The following is a 24,222-nucleotide window of genomic DNA, read 5'->3' on the forward strand; positions in this document are numbered from 1 at the left end:
ATCTCAGCTCACTGGTCACCAAGGTAACACCCACCCGTAGCACGAGCTCCAACAGGTGTATTTCACTGGTCATCCCCAAAGCCAACTTTGGCCTCCTTTCCTACCAGTTCTCTGCTGCCAACGACTGGAACGAATTGCAAAAATCACTGAAGCTTTAGACTTATATCTCCCTCACTAACTTTAAGCATCAGCTGTCAGAGCAGCTTACCGATCACTGCACCTGTACACAGACCATCTGTAAATAGCCCACCCAAATACCTCATCCACATATTGTTATATATTTTTGCTCTTTGCACCCCAGTATCTCTACTTGCACATCATCATCTGCACATCTATCACTCCAGTGGTAATGCTAAATTGTAATTATTTCGCCACTATCGCCTATTTATTGCCTTACCTCCCTAATCTCAGTACATTTGCCACACTGTATATAGATTTTTCGATTGTGTTATTGAATGTACGTTTGTTTATCCCATGTGTAACTGTGTTGCTGTTTTTGTCGCACTGCTTTGCTATATCTTGGCCAGGTCGCAGTTGTAAATGAGAACATGTTCTCAATTGCCTACCTGGTTAAATAAAGGTTAAATAATTTTTTTATTTTATTTTTTAAATCTTGGATGCCAACGGCTTCCACAAAACAAATGGACCAAGAAAAAATATTTTTTCTCTCTGTGTTTCATAATTTTCCTTTACTTCGCTGAATGTATCTCACTAGAGAAGGTATCCAAGCGAGCGAAACAGCGCCCTTCTGTCTATGTATGTCTAGGCCATCTATCTGATGCTGTCAGGTCCAAAATAATGACATTATTGCCGCCCGTAGCATTGTATGCAAGAGAAGCCAGCAAGCAGTTGGCCTCCCTTGATAAAAAAAATAATAGCCAATCAGCTAAACTGTGAATGGTTCTGGAACACCAAACAAAATTGTCAAGAGAAGCCAGTATGGATTTGGCTTCACTCCGATCACATCGCATCAAGAATATACGTAACTGACAGAAACTTGTTATGCATCTCGTTGTGTTGATGTGCTCCGTTAGCTAGTTAGCTAAAATGATCCCTTTCCTATATCAGCCAGGGAAGGAGACAGGGATTTGGACTTGGGGTTTTACTTAATTCTCCGTACTGGCCAATGATTATAACGGCAATTCTGACCCAACCATTCATTTATACATTGTTGTGCCCCTGGCCTGAGAGGATGGAAGTTCAATATGTAGCTAGATGTAGAAGGCTAATGTTAACTAGCTAATGTTGCCCATGAAGGGAAGTTAGGCTAGCAAGCAAGCTTTTTAGAATGCTAGCCTAGGACAACAAATGAAAGCGTGTACTGTATGAGTGATAGATGGTTTCTTCAACATGAAAAAATCAAATCAAAGAGATAGCGCTGGCGTTGGCGTTTCTCTACACTGAGTCGACATGTTTTTTCTACTTGCATGAACATGTGCACACACGCAGAAATAAAAAACCATGGACAGCCACATCATATTTCGCTTATGTTGATTGGACCAAATTGTTTTTGGTATCGTTTAGTTGTCACTGTATTTGACTAAGCGTAGGTGATTTGATAATTAAAATGGTGCTGGAATAGCGGAGGCAGCTCCGGGTTTCGTTGCGATTTGCGGTAAAACTCTGTGGTTCTAAGTCAATAGTTGTTTGTTTAGTGGTCCGAAAATGTCTGAAACATTAACTTGCTTGACCATGCAGTAGGTCATGTAAATGTTTGTTACATGCAGTATGCTTTGTGTACTTCACCGGACAGAGGTTGCTCTCCAGTTTTGTGATTAAAGAAAGGTGTGGTTGAATTTATTCTGCCATTTTGTCTTATTGTCTTGGCTTTAGTTCATATGCCTTGCGACCGTGATATATAGGCCTAACAGGTTATAGAGAAAACAACACAATTATCACAACATTGGTTGCATTATGGCTTTTTTTCTGGCTTGGCTTCCCCAGTGATTTTACCCACGCACCACTACTGGCCCTAGTAGGCACTTTGTCCTAATTTTGCACTCCATTTGTCTCCTTCCCCTCTCGGTGGGTCGGTTCAATGTGAAGTGCTTAGCAAATTAGCTAGAGAGTTGCTGAGCTGTTCTTGTAATGGCGTCCGTGTTTCACCAGGGTCATGGAGGGAAGGGGAGCACTGCACTGCGCTCAGGGGCTAGCAGCCTCCAAGTTTCTTGCTGACCTATTCACTACCTGCGCTCTAATGGGTCATATTTTAGGTCCTGTGGCGTTGACAAATGGCACCACTCTAAAAGCCCTGTCCAAGGTGCTGAAACTCAGTTGATATATGGTGGAGTCCCTCTGATAAATGCCCCCCATCAGTCCGCATGTGTCGCCTATTCATCACCTCTGTGAGGTTTGTGTTAGGAATCCATATTGGATTTTTAATGAAAGAGAATATAATGCAGTTCAAAGTCAATGGGTTTTTCTGATGCCGCGCACACACACACACAGAGTACAGTGTGTGTATACACACACACACACACACAGTACAGTACAGTGTGTATACACACACACACTCCTACTCCCAGGTCATTGACAAAACACGTCCTCCTGCCTGAGATTGCATTTTGGTAACAATGTTAAAATGTCCGCCTTCAAGGGCAGTCCCAGTAATTGTGTTTGTCTACATCACTCTGTTTTCCTCTTGCAATGTTTAGACCGTGACATGGAAAGATTTATGGGACTCATATTTATGAATTATAACATTTTCCATTTCATGGACAACTGAATGTTATTGTTGAAGGGAGCTTAGATTGTTTACTTTCAGAGTATCCCAATATCGTATTCAGATTGTCCTAAGCAAATCATCCTTGAAGTTGGGTCTTTCATAATTACAATTACAATGTACTGTTTTTAATGAAAAACGTGATCATAAAATTGTTTACATCATATACACTGTTATTGTCTACTAATCTAACACGTTTTTCCATTATAAACTGTATATGAGCGGTATTTCTTAATGATGATCCTTGAGTGTTGATTAAACAGCACAGGAAATATTCCTCATTGTGGACCACAAAGACATCTCCACAAGGCGTTATAAAGCACAAAGCCATAACAGAGAGAGACAACAGTCTTTGTGCTCTGCTTTATTCCAGTTGCACTTCATGAATGACAGACCAGTAGCCACGTATATCACAATCTAGATACCGGTCTGTGAAAGTTTTTTCCGCAACGACACAAATTTGTTGTATAAAATAGTCTATGGGTCAGAGTTTAGCTGGTTAAATATTTAAGCGTGAGGGCTCCGGCTACTGATTCCATCGTGTTCCAGGAGTTTCAGAATGCGGTGTCCTGTCATTGTCATGAAATGAGGGGGCACGAATCAACATAGTTCTGTGTCCATCACTATTTCACCTTGTTTAAAATCCAGAACATTAATTTTCCTTCTCAAGGACGTTTCTTACATTACATGGAGTTTTCTGGCAAGTCTATCACTGTCGCCCTCACCTTGACTCCAGCCACACAGAGTTCCGTGAGAGAAGAGGCGGAGCCGGGGCGGGTGCTAGGACTGAGCAATGACTGAGATTGGTCCACCATCAACTTCCTGTAAAAGTGTTGGCTTTGCAGAGATGTGTATATGAGAGAGCAAGCCGCAGCGACCACAATGAATAGCACAGCACAGGCAGCCATCACCACTGTGTTCCACGTTGCCCTGCTCTCTACGGGGTGAGCCAGTCCCTTTGTGGTGACATTGACACAGTCCCTGTTGTGTCCGAGTTGCATGCTCATGACTTCCACACAAACCTGGTACTGGGTGGAGGGGTTCAGGTGGGTGAGACGGTACTCCTTCACATCGGATGGTACTCTCGCAGTGTGTGCCATGGAGGGGTGCTTAGCATTTGCCACTGTGAACCACTTTATATTGGATACAAGACCACCGTGAGTATTCTCCCAAGACACTGAAATAGAGTTGGGCTGCACTGATCTAACGTATATATGTAAAGCGTTAACAGAAGGATGTGGAAAGTATCTGTCAACCACCACCAACACAGACTTAAGGTCTGCGCCAACAAGATTGTGAGCGACACAGGTGTACAGTCCTGCCTCACGCTTTGTAATGTCATAGATCTCAAAGGTCCCCTCTGGATGCATGTAGTGCTTATCAGACACACTGTTGGGCAGGACTCTGTCCCCAGAGGGGGTGACCCAGTAGATCTCTGGCTCCGGCTCTCCAAATGCCCGGCAGTGCAGCGTCACCAAGTTCCCTCTCCCGACCGTGACTCGATCTGGAAGGCTCCCAGGCGAGATGAGTGGGAGGCAGATCTCGGTCATCTCCCGGAAGTGAACCTGACGGACGTGCTGGCCCTGGTACTCAGGCGGCTCCACGCAGAGGAGGGAATTGGGTTCCATGAAGCGTACTCCAGTCTGATTCATGTTGATCCAGCGGATGACGCAGTCACAGCGGATGGGGTTGCTGTGCATGCTTACCTCGCGCAGGTTGGGCAGGGAGTCCACAGTTCCGCGGTGCAGAGCGCTGAGGGCGTTGCTGTTCAGCATCAGCGTCTCAAGTCTCGGCAGCTTGTGGAAGGCGTTGGGATGGATGTAGGACAGCTTTGGGTTGTTGGTGGCCTCTATCTTGGTCAGCTCTGGGAGGTTGTTCAGGGCGAAGCTGTCAATGGACACAAGTGCAGGCATGCTGTTGATGCCCAGCTCTTTGAGATGGAACATGTCCACAAAATCCCCTCTCTGAATCCGCTCAATGGGGTTCTTGTTGAGATCCAGAAACTTCAGGTTCTTGGCTTTCTTCAGAGCAGCCCGGGGGACTCTGACAAACAGGTTGTCGAAAAACGAGATGCTCTCCAGATTGTCGAGGCCGACCAGAGTGTTGTCCGGGATTTCAGACATATTCATCCTGGCCAGAACCAAGCTGCGTAGGTTGACCAGGGGCTTAAAGTTCATGTCTGACAATTGGACGATGGGGTTCTCCCCAATCATCAGGATCTCCAGGCGGGGTAGCGGCTGGAACCACTCCCTGCTGATGCCCCTTAGACGGTTGGAGTTGAGATGGAGCCGCAGGAGCCTCCCCAGCCCCTGGAAGGCCCCAGGACTGATGGAGGAGATCAGGTTGTGGTTGATGTAGAACTCCTGGAGGTTGGGCAGGGACGGGAGACAGCTATCTGATAAGGCCGGAACCCAGTTCTCTTCCATGTGCAGTGACAGCAGATGGGGAAGAGGACCCAGATGGACATCGCTCACAGAGGATATGTTATTCTGGGATAAGTCTATATCTGTGACATTAGCCAGGTAATCCAAAGATTTCTCGATGGTGATGATATTGTTGGTCTGTAACAATAGCACCTGTGTGTCTGAGGGCAGTTTCTCTGGCAGTGTCGATAGGCCTAAATCATTACAGTCCACCGTGGGAGCCTCTGTATAAATAGAGCTGGGAGAGAACCAGGGTCGTATCTCACACCGGCACAATGCAGGGCAATGAGCAGTGCCCCCCTCTGAGGCCAGAACAAAGGCAGTCAGAGCTAGCTCCGCTAACAAACAAGCCACAAACGCAGTCTCCTTCATCTTGGCCCACTATTCCCTTCAGATAGTAATTGGTCCTTATGGAGTCTGATGTTAGCACTGTTAACTTCACAAATAAAGGCTCATTTGTTACCGTGGCCAGACAGAGCAGATTTCTGCTGTCACCTGGTCCCCAAAGCTTTGGCCCTGTTGTAGTCGTTACGTCCTTGGCAGAGAGAACCTTTCAATGTACCCTGCTCCAGTTTGTCAGGCAAGCTGGATGTGTGAAGGTCAATGTATCCTTCAGATGGCAGGACGGTGAAGCGAAGGAAGGGTTGAGGAGGAATACTCTGGCTTGGGCTGGATCACTCTGTCTTCCATCATTGTTATCCTCAATCACTGTCGCTCCTCATGTCAATTTCCATCTGGGGAGAAAATGGACAGCTCAGTACAAAATCAGCTCAGTACAACAAGGCATTATTGAGAGACTGAGGCATGTATTGACATTCAGGAATATTGACACATTCAGTGCTCATTTGATTTTATTGCTGTCACTTTGCCATCAAAATTAGAAGTTATGGTTGAGTTGACCTATATATATATATTATTTGATCAGTTGGAGACTAATAATGGATGCGTTCCAAATGGCACCATTATTCCCTATATAGTGCACTACTTTTGACCAGAGCATTATGGGCCCTAGTCAAAAGTCAAAACACTACAGGGAATATGGTTCCATTTGGGATGTACACAATAGCACTGGAGTCACTCAATATCACTGAAGGGCAAGAGATCTGCTGGAAGATCTGAATTTTTAAACAGCGATTCATATCTTGCTAACAGCAGTAAAACAACCCCCCCCCCCCAGTTTTACCATACTCCCCAATTAGCTGAATTTCTCTCTGCCATGAATATATTAACTATTCACATGCACACATCAACTCTCTCTCTCTGTTACACACAACCACCCATGGAGAAGGTGGTAGCTGCAGCTCAATATGGCGACCGGAGTATAGCATGGGTGTGTGGAAAGGAAAGTAGTGGGTGTGTGGAAAGGAAAGTAGTGGGTGTGTGGAAAGGAAAGTAGTGGGTGTGTGGGAAGGAAAGTAGTGGGTGTGTGGAAAGGAAAGGAGTGGGTGTGGAAAGGAAAATAGTGGGTGTGTGGAAAGGAAAGTAGTGGGGGGGTGGGAAGGAAAATAGTGGGGGGGGTGGAAAAGAAAGTAGTGGGTGTGTGGGAAGGAAAGTAGTGGGGTGGGGGGGGAAAGGAAAGTAGTGAGGGGGGGGGGTGGAAAGGAAAGTAGTGGGTGTGTGGGAAGGAAAGTAGTGGGTGTGTGGGAAGGAAAGTAGTGGGTGTGTGGGAAGGAAAGTAGTGGGTGTGGGAAGGAAAGTAGTGGGTGTGTGGGAAGGAAAATAGTGGGTGTGGGAAGGAAAAGAAAGTAGTGGGTGTGTGGGAAGGAAAGTAGTGGGTGTGTGGAAAGGAAAGGAGTGGGTGTGGAAAGGAAAATAGTGGGTGTGTGGAAAGGAAAGTAGTGGGGTGGGGGAGGAAAGTAGTGAGGGGGGTGGAAAGGAAAGTAGTGGGGGGGGGGGGGGGGGAGGAAAGTAGTGAGGGGGGGGGGAAAGTAGTGGGGGGGGGGGGGGGTGTGGAAAGGAAAGTAGTGGGGGGGGGGGTGGAAAGGAAAATAGTGGGTATGTGGGAAGGAAAGTAGTGGGTGTGTGGGAAGGAAAGTAGTGGGTGTGTGGGAAGGAAAGTAGTGGGTGTGTGGGAAGGAAAGTAGTGGGTGTGTGGGAAGGAAAGTAGTGGGTGTGGGAAGGAAAATAGTGGGTGTGTGGGAAGGAAAGTAGGGGGGTGGGGTGGAAAGGAAAGTAGTGGGGGGGTGGGGTGGAAAGGAAAGTAGTGGGTGTGTGGGAAGGAAAGTAGTGGGTGTGTGGGAAGGAAAGTAGTGGGTGTGTGGGAAGGAAAGTAGTGGGTGTGTGGGAAGGAAAGTAGTGGGTGTGTGGAAAGGAAAGGAGTGGGTGTGTGGAAAGGAAAGTAGTGGGGTGGGGGGGAAAGGAAAGTAGTGGGGTGGGGGGGAAAGGAAAGTAGTGAGGGGGGGGGGGGAAAGTACTGGGGTGGGGGGTGTGGAAAGGAAAGTAGTGGGGGGGGGGGTGGAAAGGAAAATAGTGGGTATGTGGGAAGGAAAGTAGTGGGTGTGTGGGAAGGAAAGTAGTGGGTGTGTGGGAAGGAAAGTAGTGGGTGTGTGGGAAGGAAAGTAGTGGGTGTGTGGGAAGGAAAGTAGTGGGTGTGGGAAGGAAAATAGTGGGTGTGTGGGAAGGAAAGTAGGGGGGTGGGGTGGAAAGGAAAATAGTGGGTATGTGGGAAGGAAAGTAGTGGGTGTGTGGGAAGGAAAGTAGTGGGTGTGTGGGAAGGAAAGTAGTGGGTGTGTGGGAAGGAAAGTAGTGGGTGTGTGGGAAGGAAAGTAGTGGGTGTGGGAAGGAAAATAGTGGGTGTGTGGGAAGGAAAGTAGGGGGGTGGGGTGGAAAGGAAAGTAGTGGGCGGGGGGGTGTGGAAAGGAAAATAGTGGGTGTGTGGAAAGGAAAATAGTGGGTGTGTGGGAAGGAAAGTAGTGGGTGTGTGGGAAGGAAAGTAGCGGGTGTGTGGGAAGGAAAGTAGTGGGTGTGTGGGAAGGAAAGTAGTGGGTGTGTGGAAAGGTTAGACGGTTTTGATTGAGCTGTGTTTTTTTTCTTCTGTTTCTTACCACACAACTACCGAAGGGGCATTGTCTCCCATTGTTGTTGCCATTCATGCCCTCCCCATTGAGTAGACTGTATGTGCATATATCCAGGTGACATCTAGATGGTTTTCAATATTAGTTATTTCTTGTGTAGGCTGCTATTCTACTTGAAATTAAATCATGGGGGGGGGGGGGGGGGGGAATGGCACGTTAGTTACCGCCGGCGTCACGATCGTGTCAGGTCTCCGGTTGGCAGGCATGTCCATACGACACCGGTGTACTGGTCGTGCAGCCCAATCAGCCATGCAAAACGGTCTTGAGAAGCAACAAATCTGCCCAATTAGCTGACCTCAAGGCATTTCAGATTCTGCCAAAATAGCTCCGAAGCTTGCCACAGGTCTTGTTCTGTGACTCTTCTTCCCTGTTGCATATTTATGATGAGTTGAATCAAATTGTTCCCACAGGTGTCTGTGCCGGGTTTTGCTTGTGTCGACTGCACATATTGATGTTTTGATTCATTTAGGACCTTGAGGGCAGAAGCCCAAGGCTCTGTGGGCCATGGTAGAGGAAGCTGTCTATAAGGCTATACGAGCAAGGCTGCTGAGGAAGACGCACTATGACCGAGCGTGCCTATATTAGCTTGTTTATGGCAGTCAGTCAACACACGCAGGTGGAACCAAGTGGTGGAATATTTTTTTTTGTGCCTAATGGTCTCCTGCTCAGCCATCTGTGTAGGACCTGTGTACAGATTTTGTCCAAGCTGCTCCAGGTCTGATATTATACAACATGTTGAATATTCACACACATTTGGTGTTTTATTTCAAAGCTTTTTATGTTAAGTGTTGAAAGAAATACTAAGAGACAGTGAGCGAGTTAAGTGTGGTAGTGCTAGCTGTCATTTGCAATGACCATTTTCCGACTCCTTTGTTCTGGTTTTGTAAAAGGAAATGGTTTCATTGGATACTCCTTGGTTAACTAAGAGTCGACTGACTCACACAAGGCTAATTGAAGTACTCCTGTTTGCTTCCGCGACGCTCACAAGCATTTCCCGGTTAGTTATTTCATCTGGAATCCATAGCGGTGAAACTGACACGTCCGTTTGTGGTATTGCAACAACAAAGACGTTACTCCAAACACTGCCCCCCCCCCCCTCCCCCCTGACATCATTGCACGCGCAATAGAACGGCAGAGTATGTACCGCCATTGTTTCTTCTTTCTTTTAACCTCGAGCTGGATGCTCATTTCCTCAAAAACAAAACAAATGCGCCTGGGGCTGTTTTACATACCTTCCACTCTCAATTAGATCAAATGGAGGCTTGAGTGGTGTTATATGCTCTTCCGTCATGATGTAGCTAACACTGCTTGCTTGTGTTTTCACATTGGCGATAACACCATGCACTTGTATAACGTATTGTCCAGTTATTTATCGTATTTAGCTCCCTTAGTGATTTCACTTATGCCGCAGAGTAGTTTCAAGATGCAACAGCAGAACACTTATTTAATGTACCTCTTCTCGCTCTCGCTCGCTCTCTCTCTGAGATGACATTGCCTCTCTGAATTGCTGCGATTACATTGTTCCAGAATCGGTTTCAGCAGATCAAACAGAGTAAAGAAATACCTGTTTTTTTTTTTAACAGTGCATGGAAGTAGGTGTTGTGGCCATGAGGTTGAGGTAACGGGAAACAATTGATGTCTGTGGAGCCATTTGTGGTGCGGGAACAGAGGGACAAGTCCACTCAGTCAGCCGCATGCCCGTTAGTAGAGTGCTTTGCATTACCAAGTACCAAATGCTGCAGTTGGGCACAGTGCAAAGGCAGCTTTCTTTAAATAAACCTCAACTCTACCAAAATACAGCACACTTACAAAAATCCCTTCAAAGACTACAAAAATGGAATTGTGTTTGTTACTTATAAAAGGGAGAAGAATATGTTCTAATAATAAATGCCATTTATCAGACACTTTTATCCATCCATTTTACATATGGGTGGTTACTGGGAATCGAACCTGGCGTTACAAGCACAATGCTCTAACAATTGGGCTGCAATTTACGACAACAATGTGTGAAGTAGCATGCTAACAAAGAATAGCTGGGAAGGCGTTATAGCTATATAAAAGCGATCTACCTCACAATTAAATGATTGTACTATATTTAACCCTGCGAGGTTGCATGCCACAGCATTTTTAAGTGCTGAATATTGACATTCTCCAAATGGATTATGGGTGTATGGCAGAAAGGAAGGGGGGTTGAGATGCACCTAAAATATTGATGTGCCTTTTCATACAGTGAAACAGGCTCTGTACTGTGAGGCCACAGTGCAGTGAATTCCTTCCATCCACCTCCTTATGTGGTAAACATCTCATAAAGTGGTCCCATTCCACCATGTTTTATTCACAATCCATTCAGGCTAGCAGTGATGAGGAGCAGGTTGCAGTGACAGGGGTTATGATAAACAGTATGCCAAGGGGATCTGGTCATGTGAACATTTTAAGTGTAAGGATTTTTCCATAATATCTTTGTGTTAATATCTAGCCCCCTTGAGGACAGATTAATCACATTATAAGGCCAAAAGACAGAGTCACCAAACTGCTGGCTATGTGACTGCAACTCCCCTCCTCTTAATATACTACCAATTAGCTACAGTGCCTTCAGAAAGTATTCATACCCCTTGACTTATTCCACATGTTGTTGTGTTGCAGCCTGAATTCAAAATTAATGTAATGTACACAATACTCCATAATGATAAAGTGAAAATATGCTTTTAGAAACATTTGCACATTTACGGAACATGAAATACAGAAATATCTGTATTCATGCCCGAGTCAATACGAGTGAGGATCACCTTTTGGAGGTGAATACAGCGGTGAGTCTTTTTGGCCTTTGCACACCTGGATTTTTATAATATTGCACTTTTTTTCTTTAAAGTATTCAAGATCTGTCAAGTTGGTTGTTGATCATTGCTAGACAGCCATCTTTCAGTTTTACTTCAGTGATTTATTGAAAACAGGATGCATTTGGAATATTTGTATTCCGTACGGGCTTCCTTCTTTTCACACTGTCATTAAAGTGCATTTGGAAGGTTTTCAGACGCCTTGACTTTTTCCACATTTTGTTACGTTAGCCTTCTTCGAAAACAATAAAAGTCTACATGCAATACCCCATAATGACAAAGTGAAACAGGTTCATCATTTTTTGCAAAGTTATTAGAAATAATAAATAGAAATACCTTGAACATAAGTATTCAGACCCTTTGCTATGAGATTCTAAATTGAGCTCAGATGCATCCTGTTTCCATTGGTCCTCCTTGATGTTTCTATAACTTGATTGGAGTCCACCTGTGGTAAATTCAATTGTTTGGACATGATTTGGAAAGGCACGCACCTGTCTATATAAGGTCCCACAGTTGACAGTGCATGTCAGAGCAATAACCTAGCCACAATGTCGAAGGAATTGTCGGTAGAGCTTTGAAACAGGAATGTTTCGAGGCACATATCTGGGGAAGGGTATCAACAGCCAAACTGAACAATCGGGGGAGAAAGGCATTGGTCAGGGAGGTGACCAAGATCCCGATTATCACTCTGACAGAGCTCCAGAGTTCCTCTGTGGAGATGGGAGACCCTTCCAGATGGACAACCATCTCTGCAGCACTCCGCCAATCAGGCCTTTATGGAAGAGTGGCCAGATGGAAATCACTCCTCAGTAAAAGGCACGACAGCCCACTTGGAGTTTGCCAAATGGCACCTAAAGGGCTGACCATGGAGAAACAAGATTCTCTGGTCTGATGAAACCAAGATGGAACACTTTAGCCTGAATGCCAAGCGTCACGTCTGGAGGAAACCTGGTACCATCCCTACGGTGAAGCATGGTGGTTGCAGCATCATGCTGTGGAGATGTTCTTCTGCGGCAGGGACTGGGAGACTAGTCAGGATCGACGAAAAGATAAACAGAGCAAAGTACAAAGAAATCTTTGATGAAAACCTGCTCCATAGCGCTCAGGATCTCAGACTGTGGCGCAGGTTCACCTTCCAACAGGACAATGACCCTAAGCACACAGCCAAGGCAACGCAGGAGTGGCTTCGGGTCATGTCCTTCGGTGGCCCAGCCAGAGCCCGGACTTGATCTCGATCGAAAATCTCTGGAGAGACCTGAAAATAGCTGTGCAGCGACTCTCCCCATCCAACCTGACAGAGCTTGAGAGGATCTGCATAGAAGAATGGGAGAAACTCCCCAAATACAGGTGTGCCAAGCTTGTAGCGTCATACCCAAGAAGACTTAAGGCTGTAATCGCTGCCAAAGGTGCTTCAACAAAGTACTGAGTAAAAGGTCTGAATACTTATGTAAATGTGATAATTATGTAACTTTTTTACATTTGCTAAAAAACAGTTTTTGCTTTGTCATTATGGGGAATTGAGTGTCAATTGTGTGTAGATATTTTAAGAAAAAAAAACGATTTAATACATGTTTGAATAAGGCTGTAACGTAACAAAATGTGGGGAAAGGGGGGTCTCAATGCGAAAGCACTGTATGTTAGTATTGTGGAGTAACTACAATGTTGTTGATCCATCCTCAGTTTTCTCCAGTCATTAAAGATTGGCCTCATGGAGAAATCCCTGAGCGGTTTCCTTCCACTCCGGCAACTGCATTAGGAGGGACGCCTGTATGTTTGTGGTGACTGGATGTTTTGATACACCATTCAAAGTGTAATTAATAACTTCACCATGCTCAAAGGGAAATTCAATACACCCATATATATGTTTTTTAAATTCTTTTTTTATTTTTTTTTATTTTTTTAATCTACCAATAGGTGCCCTTCTTTGCAAAGCATTGGAAACATTGGAAAACATCCCTGATCGGAGCGGCAGGTAGCCTAGTGGTTAGAGCGTTGGACTTGTAACCGAAAGGTTGCAATTTCGAATCCCCGAGCTGACAAGTTACAAATCTGTCGTTCTGCCCCTGAACAGGCAGTTAACCCACTGTTCCTTGGCCGTCGTTGAAAATAAGAATTTGTTCTTAACTGACTTGCCTAGTTAAATAAAGGTGAAAAGAAAAAAGTGTTTGAAATTCACTGCTGGACTGAGGGTATCTTACAGATAATTGTATGTGTGGGGTGCAGAGATGAGGCAGTCATTGAAAAACCATGTTAAACAATATAATTGCACACATAGTGAGTCCATGCAACGTATTATGTGACTTGTTAAGCACATTTTTACTCCTGAACATATTTAGGCTTGTCATAACAAATGGGTTGATACGTACTAATTCAAGACATTTCAGCTTTTCATTTTGTGAAACTGTCTAAAACCAATTCCAGTTTGACATTATGGGGTATTGCGTGTACTGTAGGCTAGTGACATTTTTTAATTCAGTCTGTAACACAACAAAATGTTGTTAAGTCAAGGGGTGTGAATACTTTCTGAAGACACTGTATCCCAGCTGGGAGCCTGTTTGTGGTCTTTCCATCGACAGACCATGCCCTCTGTTGTTCTGTGTTACACAGTCGACCATGCGCTCCGTCATACCCTTCCCACCTCTCTGCACCCAAGGGAATTATTGATCCCTCTCCATCTCTCAGCACCTCTCTGTTGTGTAGGATGTTAGAGTCTTAACTACATCAAGAGGCCACAGCCTGGCCGTGTGCATGCAGCTGATGCCTCGGGGGGAGGGGGGGGGGGGGGGGGTGGAGTGAGCTAAGTGCCCCTCTTTGTCTATGGCCCCCACCCCCATGTCTTTTCATTGATTAACCATTAAATCTGTCCCAGCTAAAACTGTGTTCCTTCAACGTGACCTGCTCCCCTGTGTTTCCGTTTCGTGCTGCCTGCTACAATATCACAGCCTGCTATGTAGCCTAAGTCAACAGCAACAACAAAATGTTTTGCCTGCGCAGCCCGCCATGAAAACCTGCATTAGCTATGCTAGAAATGTGCCTGTCATTAGCATTAGCAGTATGACTACATTTATTAGGCCAGCCTATTGTGTGGTACCCATGCATAATGTAATCTGGAGAGGAGAGCTTCCCTCTTACATCTGCTCAACGCCGCCTGCAAATAATCAGCAAGTCAACAATTCATTAGGGATCGGTGTTAAGCTGTCAGCTCCCCACGGTGTCCTACCAGCCCTTTCCTCCTACCTACCCACCCCATCTCCTATGGTCTACTGCCACACACATGCGTGCACACACCAGACACACACACAAGTAAGGTGCACATGTACACATGAACTGCCTGTTATTTGTATGTATAAACCTTAAATCAATAAGTTTTGTTTGATGCAATGGACTAGCCACATGTACATTTTTCACTTTGGATTAAGCTATCAATATGACCGATCATTGCATTAATACCTAATGCAATACATTAACTGAAAATGCTTGGGGTGTTAGATGTCACCATTCCCTTTCCACAGGCCCAGGTAGGACTTGCTCTGCTGCGCTGACTGAAAAATGCATGGCGCTTCAGAATCCGAGTCATACCTGCTGGGAATGAGTTTTCCCAGTGTATCAAATCAATCTTTGTTTAGCCCATGAATCCATGTGCTACGGTATATGATATTCCCATAGTGGGGATTTTGTAGGATAGGTAGGTCGTGTGGCGTGGTTTCCATTTGGCTATTTTCTTTATTAATAAGCAAGGTTTTCATAAATGAATTGATTGTTTTCACGCTAGTCTAAATCTGTCTTTGGCTCTGACAAGGCATGGTACAGATGTCGGCTCTTAACTTGATCAATCTTTTGTTGTGGAAAATGTTTGTGCGCATCAGGAAATTCAAATGAGCCTCATGAAACCCACAGTTCTCTTTCTATCCATGTGGGGGCAGTCTAGTCATTTGGACCAGTGGAGCCATATTTGTTCATATTCTGTAGTCTATCCATTGTCACATAATGAAGTGTGAAAATCGAGTTCAATCGTGTCCAGGGGCGCATATACACCGAGTGTACAAAACATTAGGAACACCTTGCTAAAATTGAGTTGCATCCTTTTTGCTCTCAGAACACGCCTCAATTCAGCGGGGCATTGGGCTCTACAAGGTGTCGAAAGCGTTCCACAGGGGTGCTGGCCCGTGTTGACTCCAATGCTTCCCACAGTTGTGTCAAGTTGACTGGATGTCCTTTGGGTGGTGGACCATTCTTGATACACACAGGAAACTGTTGAGCGTGAGAAACCCAGCAGCGTTGCAGTTCTTGACACACTCAATCCGGTGCACCTGGCACCTACTACCATACCCTGTTCAAAGGCACGTAAATATTTTGCCTTGCCCATTCACCCTCTGAATTGCACACATTCACAATCCAAGTCTCAATTGTCTCAAGGCTTAAAAATCATTTTCTTTTTACTTGTCTCCTCTCCTTCATCTACACTGACATCAATAAGGGGTCATAGCTTTCACCTGGTCAGTCCATGTCATGGAAAGAGCAGGTGTTCCTAAAGTTTTGTACGCTCAGTATATAGGCCCACACCGTTCTGGCTCAAATAACTCATTCCCCCCGATTTGACTAGATCTGGACAGTCCATGGATATTTTACCCCCGATCTTGATAAGAAATGACCATACCAGACACTTTAATTTTAGTCCGTGGCTGAGGATCCAACTTTTTCAGGATCTTAGTCTTCTGGACAAAAAGATCCAGAGCATCCAGAAGCCTCTGCGCATGTGTACACGTCGAGAACAGGCTACTCAGACGAATGGTGCTCGTTTTAATACATTTAGGTCAAAGCTGAATCAATGTCTGCAAGATCACATAATGATAGGATTCTACAATACAGAACCAAATATAATAGCATAGTATATTGTTACCGTTAGACAAAGACACCACCGCAATACAATTGTGAATGTTAATTCTTGAAGTTTTACTGGTGAAACTTTCATACATTATCTGCATACAGTGCACATTTTCACATAAGTATTCAGACCCTTTGCTATGAGACTCGAAATTGAGCTTGATTGGAGTCCACTTGTGGTAAATTCAATGGATTGGACATAATTTGGAAAGGCACTCACCTGTCTATATAAGGTCCCACAGTTGACAGTGCATGTCAGAGCAATAACCACGCCATGAGGTCGAAGGAATTGTTTGTAGAGCTTCGAGAGGATTGTGTCAAGGTACAGATCTGGGGAAGGGTACCAAAAAATGTCTGCAGCATTGAAGATCCCAAAGAAGACAGTGGCCTCCATCATTCTTAAATGGAAGAAGTTTGGAACCACCAAGACTCTTCCTAGAGCTGGCGTCTGGAGGAAACCTGGCACCATCCCATCGGTGAAGCATGGTGGTGACAGCATCATGCTGTGGGGATGTTTTTCAGCGGCAGGGACTGGGAGACTAGTCAGGATCGACGGAAAGATGAACGGAGCAAAGTAAAGAGAGATCTTGATGAAAACCTGCTCCAGAGCGCTTAGGACCTCAGACTGGGGGCGAAGGTTCACCTTCCAAACGAGACAACGGCCCTAACCACACTGCCAAGACAACGCAGGAGTGGCTTCGGGACAAGTCTCTGAATGTCCTTGACTGGCCCAGTCAGAGACTGTAATTGAACCCGATCGAACATCTTTGGAGAGACCTGAAAATAGCTGTGCAGTGACGCTCCCCATCGAACCTGAGAGAGCTTGAGAAGATCTGCCCAAATACATGTGTGCCAAGCTTGTAGCATCATATCCAAGAATAATCAAGGCTGTAATCGCTGCCAAAGGTGATTCAACAAAGTACAGAGTAAAAGGTCTGAAATCTTATGTAAATGTGATATTTCAGTCATTTCTTTCTTAAAACCTGTTTTTGCTTTGTCATTATAGGGTATTGTGTGTAGATTGAGGACATTTTTGAATAAGGCTGTAATGTAACAAAATGTGGAAAAAGTCAAGGGGTCTGAATACTTTCCGAAGGCACTGTCGTAAGTAACCATTTGATTTCAATCAGTTTGACGGGGACATGCATTTAGATCTTGAGTTATCGTGTTGTGAATGATGTAGCCTACAGTGAGATATGGTGATAAACTGTAGCATAGCCTACCTGTGTATTTGGCTAAGTGGCACGCACTGTTGAGTTTTGGCCACGAGAGAGAGAAATGCTGTGTTTTTGTGTGTCTTACAGTAACATTATACTATGCTATTATACCGTATTTGGTTCTGTTATGTAGAATACTGTGATCGTTATGTGACTGTGATCTTGCGGACATTGATGCAGTTGGGATGTAAATAATTGAACAAATGAAACAAGCACTATTCATCTGAGTAACCTGTTCTCTACGCGTAAAGTAGAGAATATACACATCCGCAGAAGTTTCAGGAATAAATGGCGTGGCTGCGGATCCGACTTCTCCGCCATCTTTAGTCCCGAAAAAGTTGGATCCGCAGCCACGCCATTTATTTTAAAGACAGTTGTGTTTAATGGATAATGTAAATAAGGACGGCTCAGTTTGTAGAGCATGGTGCTTGCAACGCCAGGGATTTGGGTTCGATTCCCAAGGGGGACCAGTAAGGGAAAATGTAAATAATTTAAGTCGCTTTGGATAAGAGTATCTGCTAAATGACACAAAAAAAAAAGTTAAATATCAGTAGGCTACACAGTTTCCATTCATATGAAGTATCAAAACGATTGCCTAGCACTGAGAGCGAACTCATGATGCTCGGAGCCAAAGCATGCTGCAAAGACCACTCCTCTACGGCAGTTCACAATGCTCTAGCAAGCCGTGGGAATACTTGATGATAGAAGGTTGGTTCGTGACGGCCTCACCAAATCGTAGCCTAGGTACGGTACTACATTGGACAGCCTTCAAACACTGCTTCCAGCTGCCCCCTGGCGGCAAATTCTAAATATTCAATATTAATTCAAATCCTCCTGCAACGAAATGGGTCAAATTAAGACCTGACATCTGTAGGCTACACAGGAGTTTGAGGTTTGCATATGGATCTCAAGTCAAGATTCCAGTAACAAATTGAAACTGCTTGTCATAAATAATTCACGTCTCATAGTAATGCCATCTCACATAATTTCAATTAGCCTGCATTTTATGTTTGGGATAAACTCAATATACAGTAGTGTCTGTTGAGAGATGCAAACAGTAACGCCATTATTCTAGCATGGAATGGTGTTGCTTGTGAGGTTACAGTATCTTGTAGCAACCTATTCATCCTATTCGTTCACTTGTTTCTGTGCAGCCTGACACTCGGATAGTGTTTTGCTTTAGTGCGGTCTGTTAAGACTGACATCAGAGATTGACCGTGTACACTTTCACTTTTTTTCCTCACGCGTGTAAAGCGCTAGTATTGCGTTCTCTTGTGGATTCATCTCCCCCACCGGTCTACATAGAGACCCTTGGGAAAGCAGGATGGCCATAGAGGACTACTGTATGACGACTGCTTCTTTAAATATATGCAGAGCCAGGATATTCAGCGTGATATTGGTGAATTTTTTTGTCATTTTTATGCATGATTAGGCTAATTCTGACCCCATTTAGTAGCTAATGTTGTGACAGTGCTGAATGAGGTCTGCTGCTCCCTAAAGATGCCTCAGTATGATGATGTTTAATTATGAACAAGCCCTAAATACAGCCAGAGTGATGGGAGACGGAGAGGGAACGAGGGAGAGGGGGAAAAGAGAGTGGGAGAGAGATGGAGATGGAGGGGGGAGCGTGTGCCGTTCTGGTAAATTAGGCAGGCAGTGGTGGGAATGTCTTTTCCGATGGTTAGAGGATTACTCCCAGCACTCCAGCGCTCGCCTCATATTGACCTACCTCACCTGGATTCCTTAAAGACACTAATAAATCCTCGTAGAAATCCTATATCTTCCTCCTCTTGGCACACACAGCCAAATAGTGTTTAACTTTAGACACATCCAGTATTTATGTGTTATGATGTGCTTTCACTGAAAATGGAGGGGGTTCTATTTTACCTCAGGCTTATTACTGGTTTACCTCGTTATATTCTGGTCTTTTCTACTGACGGCAGATTCCCTGTCTTGTCTTCCTATCTGTTCAAGCCCTGACGGACACACAGAGGCGAGTATACTTCAGGGCTGTTCTTTTTCTCAAATGTACCTGTAGAGCGATGCTGCCGAGAGAACACCACGTCCATTCTGCTCCAGCCTGAAACCCACATCTGTCTCATTTGCTTTCAAAATACACCAGAAAATCAAAATGTCACCAGAAGGGAAAGCCCGGCGCAAATAACAGGTAGTTCCCTCTCTAAAACCTCTGCGGCGCCTACGTATTCATCCAACCCGTGCATAAAGTATCAACAACAACAAGCCCGTGTTGGACTGAGCAGCTTTCTCTTTCCTCAATCCTCCCCCTCAGCCAAGCCTCCCACATAACTATAGGCTGTGCCCTCTGCCTTCTCTGCTGCAAACTCCCTCCACACTCAAGGACTACCGCAGTGCCACACTGAAAACCAGACCTCTGTCGCCCCCCGCCCCCCCCCCCCCCCCCAACCAACCACATATGACTCATACACATAGGCGAGAGAGATTAGTAACTTACCCGCGGGAGTGAGCCCCCTCACATACTGTATTGAGCGGCAGCAGGTATTCACCTCATGGCTGGGACCCATGTTTTAGAGCAGCAGTCCAGCGTGACACTGTGAGACTCAGATCACAGCCGGTTTTTCATGTGTATTTCCAAGTCCAATAGTCTTCTTCTCCTTTCGTTGTGAGAGAGGCAGAGGGAAAGAGAGAGAAACGGGAGAGGGAGGGAGAGATGGGTAGCTCCAGCTCTGATGCTGTTCCACTGTGTGTATGTGTGTGTGAGAGAGAGAGAGAGAGAGAGAGAGAGAGGGAGGCTCTGTTAAGTTAAAGATGCTGGGTACAGAGCAGAGCGACGGGGCGGGCGCTGTTCCCTGTCTATCTCTCCGTTTCTCCATTGCGGTTAGAGAGCAGATCACTCAGCTGATCAACCATCACTCTGCCCCGCTGCTGCCAGCTCCACCGTCATTAATAACAGAAACGTTTTGGAACCAACAGCTCACTGAAGACGGGACGTTCGGGTATTCGGGTATTCGTGCGGCTGAGTCTGTTTCTGCGATCATGTGGACTCTTAAAAATGTGATAACTTTGTTGCTCCTTGCTGAAAACACCTGAAAAAAGGTGTTGTGGCAAACAAGTCTTTAGTTGCCATGGCAACACCACCCTCCCTGCAGCAGAATGGAAAGAACAGGCTTGGAACCTCTAACCATGGCAATTTGACTGGTAAAAAAATACTTGCGCGGGCCTCCTAAGAGATTTTTCGGAACGCCTAAGTTCAATCAGTGTAAACTTAAAAGACTAAAGCCAGATATAAGATACACTACATGACCAAAAGTATGTGGACTGCTCCTCGAACATCTTATTCCAAACTCATGGGCATTAATATGGAGTTGGTCCCCCCTTTGCTTCTATAACAGCCTCCACTCTTCTGGGAAGGCTTTCCACTAGATGTTGGAAGATTGCTGCGGGGACTTGCTTCCATTCAGCCACAAGAGCATTAGTGAGGTCGGGCACTGATGTTGGGCGATTAGGTCTGACTCACAGTTGGCGTTACAATTCACCTCAAAGGTGTTCGATGGGGTTGAGGTCAGGGCTCTGTTCAGGCCAGTCAAGTTCTTCCACACCGATCTCAACAAACCATTTATGTATGGACCTCACCTTATCCAAACTGTTGCCAGAAAGTTGCAAGCACAGAATCGTCTAGAATGTTGTTGTGTGCTGTAGCGTAAAGATTTGCCTTCACTGAATTTAGGGGCCTAGACGAACCATGAAAAACAGCCCCAGAACATTATTCCTCCTCCACCAAACTTTTCAGTTGGCCATATGCATTCGGGCAGGTAGCGTTCTCCTGGCATCCTATTAGTCCATCGGACTGACAGATGGTGAAGCGTGATTCATCTCTCCAGTGAACGTGTTTCCACTGCTCCAGAGTCCAATGGCAACGAGCTTTACACCACTCCAGCCGACGCTTGGCATTGTGAATGGTGATCTTAGGGTTGTGTGCAGAAATTGGCTTCAGCATGTAGAAAAATCTCTACACCGCCAAGATGGGGGGCCTCTAAAATAATCAAAAAAATTCAGTCATGCTGACCTCGCCAATTGCCAAGCCCCATGCCACGGCACCCACCTAAGCTCCTTTTCGATCCAGAGAAAACCCTGGATACAATGGCTGCCTGGTATTGTGATGTAATCATTGTCATGGTAATGTAGAATGTTTGTTCAATTGATGTTAACTGATGTGGCTTATGCCATGGAATGTATTTTTTTGTAATGTCAGTTGAGTTGAATCAACAAATCACAGCCCATATTGATCGATACACTTCCTGCTTTGATCCTCGCAGTGGCTGCCAGTCCACACATTATATTATCATTGACTTGAATAGGGATACCCGTTCTATTCATTCTATTTCTATGGCAGCACATGCAGTCAGGAGAGGAGAAAATGTGCTTAAAACAGATGTTATGTATAACAGTTTTTGTGTTGCTATTCGAACGGTTATTACGTTGACCGTGGTCATTTGGCTGGCCAATTACCATCATCCAAAAATCCATGACCGTCACAGCCCTAATACACACACACACAGCCTCTCTAGAGACAGGTTAACCCCTGTTTAGCTTGCGGGCTCTGTTCTCTGAGCCGCTGGTAATTCTGATTGGCTGAGCGGGCTGCCAATCAGTCATGATCCCCTGTATCCCTGAGGCAAAGTAGGGAGGGGGGTATGTGGAGGAGAAAGAGAGAGAGCAAATGTGTGTGTATGCGTGGTAGAGAGTGGGAGAAAGGGAGTGACAGTGTGTGTGTGTGTCTCTATGTATAAGTGTGTGTGTGTGGGCCTCTATGTATCAGTGTGTGTGTTAAAGGGAGGGAGTGCAGGGAGGGATGGAGAATGGATGTGGCTTCTTATTAAGACTGGCATTTCTGTTTGATTCTCTGGGCATTTGAAGGCAACGTTTAACAAACTGCGGTTTCTGTGGGTCATTATTCAATGCCTTTGTGTAGACGTCCCTCATTTGGCCAGACACTCTGAACTGAACACCATTGTATCTCTGGCTCCCTGGTTGCCTCACATTTATCTATAAAACCTGTGGATGGAATAGAAGAATTTTGATCATTGTAATACTGTTGATCATGGCCTTGAACATCATGCCCAAGCGAGAGAGTGAAAAACAACAAATCTTTTCTAAATTACCCATTTATTAGACTGATTTTGTGTCCAGAATGCGAATGCCATTGCTTTGTATGTTCTCAAAAGGACTGTCGTTGTTGATATCAAATGAATCGTGTCCTCTGTTGGCTACTTAGAAGTATTTTGTGGCTTGGAGAAGGTCATCGGCATTGGCAATAATGGTTGTAGAATTCATTAACTGAGCATTGCGGTATTACGGGTTATTAAGGGTTTATTATAAACATAAAGCGAATGAGCTCTCTCTACCATGGTGCTGCTATGTTTGTGTTCCCCGGTGGTGTGTGAGGTCCACATGTGGAGGGAGGGAGGGAGGGAGGGAGGGAGGAGGAAGGAGAGCCTGGTACTTGAACCCACCCAATACTCACTGCAGTATAGTCCATTTCTCTGTCTGCTGGTGAGGAACACTGATTCCAGTTCAATCTAGTGTTGTGAATAGGGTCTTTAATTCATTTTGATGAAAGCGTGGAGTGAACAGGGTCGCTACCGCACAGGGTTTATTGGTGCTATGAGCTGATGGATATATCTCTTCATCACATATCTTAATTGATGTCATGTATCTTTATCGTTTCAGGTCTCCCAAGAACCCCCAGCAGAAGATCATCAAGCGGGTCATAGCCCTTGAGGGAGACTTCATCAAGTACGTACACATTATACAGTAAAAACTAAACAAAAGGCAATTAAATCATGTAAAACAAAGGGTGTCTTAAAGGCCTGTTCAGAGACTTCCTATGAGAAGACTACTGCTACAAGGAAACTCATTGTTTACTCTGGGATTTGAAGCTCTGTCTTAAACCTCTATTTCTTATCTACCAGCATCAAATCTTCGGGTGCCACTACTCGTACCACAATGTCGCCATGAGAATCCCTCTGGCAGCTATTTGTGACGGGTGCCGCTGAACAAATTACGAGTCACTTGTATTGCCTGGGAGGAGATGGATGAATAATTAACATGGGGGTTTGATGATGGCCTAAACTAGCGGAGGCTGGTGTGTGTGTGCATGTGTGTTAGCCTGCGGGCCCGCCATGCTATAAATCACAGCTATGGTTTTAATCTTGCTACGCACAGAGACTGTCTGCTCTGCCTGACACAGGAAGAGGCCTCTCAGCCAATTATAGCCCTCTGAGTGGTGTGTGTGTGTGTTTTTGCTATGTGTATCCCTCTGAACTGAGCCCCTCAGAGATATAGAGGGCCATTTCGGAGATTCATCTCCAAAAAATTATGCCGTTGAAATCGAATCGCGGCTTAAAAAAAAAAAACAGAAAGCCCAAGTGTTACGCCACTGTATTGTCAGTGTTGCTACGCTGTGTAAAGCTGATGACTGGAATGCATACATTGAGGGAAATGCGGAGTATATTCATGTGAGGTGTATGAGGAAGAGCTACCTCAAGATGGAGATTCTGGTGTTCGTAGAGGTACAGAACAACCCAGTGCGGTGTGCCAGGCAGACTGTCAGACATGGCTGGTGGACAAGACTATGGCTGTGGGTTCCCATGTCCATGATAGCATACCGCTATCCATGTCCAACACATTTGATTCATTCGCAGTGGTATACTTCCTGGTCTAGATATTGAAACTGAACCTTTGACTTGACCTGTCCAATTCACCTCAGGCTTTTACACATCATCGTCGTCATTATCGTGTTTCATATGTCCCATTATCGTGTGTATCTGTGCCCTATAGGTCTCCCGAGTGGCACTGCATCGCGGTGCTAGAGGCGTCACTACAGACCCGGTTCGATCCTGGGCTGTAAAACAACAGGCCGGGATCGGGAGTCCCATAGGGCGGTGCACAATTGGCCCAGCGTCGCCCGGGTTAGGGGAGGGTTTGGCCGGGATAGGCCGTCATTGTAAATAAGAATTTGTTCTTAACTGACTTGCCTAGTTTAAACAAAGGTTAAGTAACCTCCATCAAACCTCCACTGTACCAGGC

General features: G+C 45.3%; 2 protein-coding genes across 3 annotated transcripts in view; one reads left to right on the forward strand and one right to left on the reverse strand.

Moving 5' to 3' along the window:
- The window catches only part of LOC109889604 (mitochondrial inner membrane protease subunit 2-like), a 139,415-nt gene that overhangs the window by 103,740 nt on the left and 11,453 nt on the right, over positions 1–24,222 (forward strand). For both annotated transcript variants that reach the window (XM_020481156.2, XM_020481158.2), the window contains exon 4: positions 22,864–22,929. In XM_020481156.2, the coding sequence (XP_020336745.2) occupies positions 22,864–22,929 (66 nt within the window). The remainder of the gene's footprint in view (positions 1–22,863; positions 22,930–24,222) is intronic.
- On the reverse strand, positions 595–19,906 carry LOC109889603 (leucine-rich repeat neuronal protein 3-like). The gene is made up of 2 exons (XM_020481154.2): positions 19,628–19,906; positions 595–5,879 (listed from the first exon to the last, which is right to left on the reverse strand). The coding sequence occupies exon 2, from the start codon at positions 5,515–5,517 to the stop codon at positions 3,406–3,408; it is 2,112 nt and encodes a 703-aa protein (XP_020336743.1). The 5' UTR covers positions 5,518–5,879; positions 19,628–19,906; the 3' UTR covers positions 595–3,405.

Source organism: Oncorhynchus kisutch, linkage group LG4 (genome assembly GCF_002021735.2).
Source record: "Oncorhynchus kisutch isolate 150728-3 linkage group LG4, Okis_V2, whole genome shotgun sequence".
Lineage (NCBI taxonomy): Eukaryota > Metazoa > Chordata > Actinopteri > Salmoniformes > Salmonidae > Oncorhynchus > Oncorhynchus kisutch.